The following is a 3,175-nucleotide window of genomic DNA, read 5'->3' on the forward strand; positions in this document are numbered from 1 at the left end:
GTAGCAGCAGCCAGGCACGACGACAAACTGCCTGGACAAACCACGGCAGCGTCTATGAATATCCTGACAAACAGCTTAGGAGGAGTTCAGGCAGAGCCAAGACGGGACGGCAACATCCCATCACCTCTTCCACCCCCTTTAGAAGAGGGTATAGAAGTGCCAGAAAGCTTTTCTTCCTGTGTGAGATTTACAGGCACCCTTAGTTTGTTTATGAAGGAGCGTATTGCGATGGTGCAGAGCATGATTTTCAAGACTCATAAGCACGCTGTTGCACAAACAGCACACAAAAGACCTTTGTGCATATTTTTATTACGCTACCAGGTGTGGGTCACGGGAATAAAGGAGGAAAGCCCCTAGGAAGCAGGCGGGGGCTATTTTGTTTCTGTATGGCTGCTAAGAGCAGAGCAGCTTGTGTATGTTTAGCATCTTGTTGCCTACACCACTTGCAGAGCTTACCCATTATAATATCCTCCAGATAGCCAACAACCGCATCAAACTCTGCGTCAGAAGGGGAGGAGCTGAAAGAGAAGACAGACGGCACTGCATAAATAAATATTTTGACCACAGCAGAAATAAAAGTTAAAAATAAAAAGCATTAACAAAAGCCCGAGCACAAATAAGCACAGTAATTACAAGAGAAGTGAATAATTTCCTCGTTTCAACCTACAAAATAAGCCACAACACTGACAATGAGGCAGCTTCAGCAGGGGTTCTCATCAGGCCTCTACTGTACTTCCCCCCTCAGTAAGGTGCCTAGCTGAAAAAAAACCAACGTTGTCTTACTGGCATTATGGCCAAGGTAATCCCAGTCCCAGTGCAGGATGCAAAGAGTGTAATTAGAACAGCAAATTAAGCGTTTTCCAAGCCACAAACCCCAGCTGCCACCACAAGCTTTCCTTCTGCTCTCTTCCCTGCATAACTCTACGTGGTGATCACAGAACTCCAGACACCCTAGAGAATATTTCCAAGCACTCAGCCTTGTGGAACCACTTAAACTCAGTGTATGCACAGTATTATATAACTGAGGAAATGTAAATATTTTTCTTACGCAAGAGATATCCCTGCATGCCACAAACAAAGGGCATCATCCGCTAAGGTCATTCGATTGTGAGCAAATATTGAACATCACTATGGATCTGACGTCATCCAGGGAAGAAACCTTTGGTACCAGCATTTCAGGACTCTGGATCCCTCTGCCAAATCTGGTATCGTGCATCTTGTTCAGATACGTTGCGTAATCCACAGGATCTCCTTGGCCCTGGCGTTCAGAGCTCACCTTTAGTGGGGAATGAACTCTTCCTATACTCTCCAGGAGGTGAAAGACAGGCTTTCCTCTTACACAAGGGAAATGAGCCTCACAGGAAATTTGTCTTTAAAAGTCCGCTTTGATCAGCAAAAGCACTATTTAAATTAAATTAAACGTCTATTTCTCTTCCAAATTTCCCTTTAGTAAACAGAGCAGAACACCCTTGCAGATTAAGTTTTAAAAAAACCTCATTAAAGTTATTTTGCCATAGAATAAGAGTCCAGTGAAATTAATCCAACACCAGTTTCACCGACAGTTTAACTATAACGAGCCACAGGGCTCACTCTGACCAGGACAAACGAAGGGACACATGGTTTAAAAAGGTACGAAATCACCAAGCCACGTTCCAGCAACGCTTCTGATATGTTGGGCCTTGGGAGATGAGCAAAGCCAAGCCAAGACAGGCGTGCTCTTCCACCAGAGGGCAGGATGTCACCAGGAAAGGAGCTGTCCTGGCACCGCCGAAGCATCACGTACCCCAAGCACCACACTCAGGACTTCAGGCAACAGGGCTCATCGCTTTCCATGTACAGGCGAGGGCAGGAGGCTTTCCTACGGATAATTTCCACTCTTCTTTTTCCCCTCCAAACAGTGCTCTGGTTGGTTTTATAGGTATTCTAACAGCAGCAGGAAATGTATTAATTTAAACCCCGGGTTAAGCTTGCTGCAGAAGGAGCCCAGGCATGGGGCCATTTGTGACAGTCTGTAGACGGAAATACCTACCATGGGCTGGAGCAATAGAGGCACAGGCACACATCCCCTTCTGCCACAGGCTTGAGGAAAAGAGTATGCCAGACAAATGTGGAGTGAAGCAGTGCCTTAGCATCCACCAGGTTAAACTCTGGTTGAGGCTACCCGTAAGAGGAGTCTCTTGTCTAGAAGGGGCGCGTTCAAACACAGGGGAATAGTCTCTTCATCGAATCCGCCGTGTAAGACAACACACTCTCTTGACAAGGAGAAATTTTGAATTTAAAATTAACACACACACCCCAGTTTTGAGCCTTACAGTGTTTATTTTGATCACTCAGCCAGGGCTAGCTGGTGCTAGGCTCATTGTGGACGTATTTAGTTTGACTTCACCTAAACTCTGAACCAACATTATCCCCTCCCGGAGCTTTGCCTAGGAGGCAGAAGATGCTAATCAATATACAGTAAATTCATTCGTGCAATTATATTCCCATTAAGGTATTTTAACTAGTCATTAGCTTACCAAAAACCTGACACAGATCTAGCATACTCACGTGGCCACACTGAAGTTTTCTTCATCAGAAGTCTCCATCGTTACTGCATAACCAGGCCGGAGGAGAGGCAATCCGCTCTACAGCTGCCGTTAGGGGTTATTTCTCCTTTTTGGACAAAGCACTAAGGAGTAAGACGTGACTTGGCATTAACACAAATCCAATCGCTAAGTTACCATGCACTGCTCAAATCAGGAGAGAATAACTTTTAGACACAGGAATTGCAAAAATCACAGTCTTCCACAGCTACTGCTATGTCTCTTCCCTATTAATTCAGATCCTCCAGGAACTTTCTCCGCCTTCTCAGAGAACAGGCTCAAACCTGTCCACGCCTGCAGTTAGACGCTGTAAAGGGCTTTGAGGTGACCTTTGCATTTTTTTTTCTGAAGCATCTATGACCAACCATTATGAAGACAGAAGAAGAGGAAGCCAGGTAAGACGAAGATGCTAGCCCAGTCCAGCACGCCCCAGGAGCTCGCAGGCCGGCTGTCAGATAGCGAGCCCGTGCCAGGCCGGGACCTGCGTGGCCAGCGCTGGCCCATGTCCTGGCCAAACCCTCGGCCCGCGGCTGCAAGCAGTTCCTGACTCCGCACACGGGTCAGGGCACACGGACCCCAGGGCCCCTGGGGTG

At 46.9% G+C, this 3,175-nt stretch overlaps 1 protein-coding gene across 4 annotated transcripts in view; it reads right to left on the minus strand.

Moving 5' to 3' along the window:
- LOC104130254 (ADP ribosylation factor like GTPase 2 binding protein) overlaps positions 1-3,131 on the minus strand; it is an 8,151-nt gene extending 5,020 nt beyond the window's left edge. The window contains exons 1-3 of one of the 4 annotated variants that reach the window (XM_035898827.1): positions 2,548-3,131; positions 1,049-2,252; positions 457-518 (exon numbers count right to left, since the gene is read on the minus strand). In XM_035898827.1, coding sequence (XP_035754720.1) covers positions 457-518; positions 1,049-1,101 — 115 coding nt within the window. In that variant the 5' untranslated portion in view covers positions 1,102-2,252; positions 2,548-3,131. Of the gene's footprint in view, positions 1-456; positions 519-1,048 lie in introns of all 4 variants that reach the window. The other 3 variants (XM_035898829.1, XM_035898828.1, XM_009643280.2) reach the window with 3 other exon arrangements.
- Between the last annotated feature and the right edge of the window lie 44 nt (positions 3,132-3,175).

This window comes from Egretta garzetta, unplaced genomic scaffold (genome assembly GCF_000687185.1).
Source record: "Egretta garzetta isolate BGI_Z169 unplaced genomic scaffold, ASM68718v1 scaffold27, whole genome shotgun sequence".
NCBI classification, from domain to species: Eukaryota; Metazoa; Chordata; class Aves; order Pelecaniformes; family Ardeidae; genus Egretta; species Egretta garzetta.